The sequence below is a fragment of the Sinocyclocheilus anshuiensis genome, unplaced genomic scaffold (genome assembly GCF_001515605.1).
Source record: "Sinocyclocheilus anshuiensis isolate Anshui unplaced genomic scaffold, SAMN03320099.WGS_v1.1 scaffold234, whole genome shotgun sequence".
Classification (NCBI taxonomy): domain Eukaryota; kingdom Metazoa; phylum Chordata; class Actinopteri; order Cypriniformes; family Cyprinidae; genus Sinocyclocheilus; species Sinocyclocheilus anshuiensis.
The window spans coordinates 653,885-654,796 of record NW_015544165.1 but is presented as its reverse complement, the minus strand read 5'-3'; the positions used below and the strand labels follow the sequence as shown (position 1 = coordinate 654,796).

General features: G+C 34.4%; 1 protein-coding gene across 1 annotated transcript in view; it reads right to left on the bottom strand.

Annotated features, from left to right (window-relative positions):
• Window positions 1–912, bottom strand: part of LOC107695775 (ubiquitin conjugation factor E4 B-like) — a 41,849-nt gene that overhangs the window by 19,779 nt on the left and 21,158 nt on the right. The window contains 1 exon segment of the mRNA XM_016495816.1: window positions 651–750. Within this exon segment, the coding sequence (XP_016351302.1) occupies window positions 651–750 (100 nt within the window).

The following is a 912-nucleotide window of genomic DNA, read 5'->3' as shown; positions in this document are numbered from 1 at the left end:
GCCCTCGTATAATGTATATCGTTTGGTTCCCTGCATTATTTTAGGAAAACGCTTTGTGATTACAGTATTGAACTGCTGCAATGGAGCAGCCAGTTCAATACTGGCTGCTAATGCGCCATCAAAATGAACAGTGAAAGTAACAAAAGCTTATACAATACATTTTAACAGGTATAATTAAGTGTGGAAATAACTGAAGGTAATATCTGTTTGCTAAATGAAGCCAACTAACATGATTCATATTATTATTATTATTATTAGTAGTATTATTTTGTTTCTGTACCCAATATTTAAAAACAAATTACAAATGCTGTGAAAACACAGGTATCGTATCGGCGAGTACCAAAAATGAAAGTATCTGTATCGGACTCTTTCTGAAAAAAGTGGTATCGGTGCATCCCTACTAATAATCAATAATGGAACTATAATTTTTATTCATTATCTATAATTATCTGTTTAATCAATTAGATGTTGCTGCTAATCTTATCAATAAGCAACTACTGAAATTGCTTTCTCAAGCATAGTAATAGATAGTTGCTATTTTAAGAAATAAGAGCTGGCACACTTTCCATGTTTTTTTTCCACAAGCATTAAAAAAAAAAAACTTTTACAAACAAGTAATTTTTGTATTATTAAAGGATAACAGCATTCACCTTCAGCTGTGTTTTACATCTCTTCAGCATCTCCCGATGACGACTTGCCAACGGGGAATCCTTCCACTGGTTCTCACTGTTCTTCAGCTCTTCCACAGTTCTGTAACACACACACACATATTCAGCCTTGTGCAAATTACCTCTTCTGACAGCTTAAATAAAAAAATAAAAAACATCCACAGAGAGTATAATTGGCCCATCTAAGTGTTATACATGCTGCCGACAGCAGGGGTCACTGTGGTTCTGATCTGCCAGGCATCAT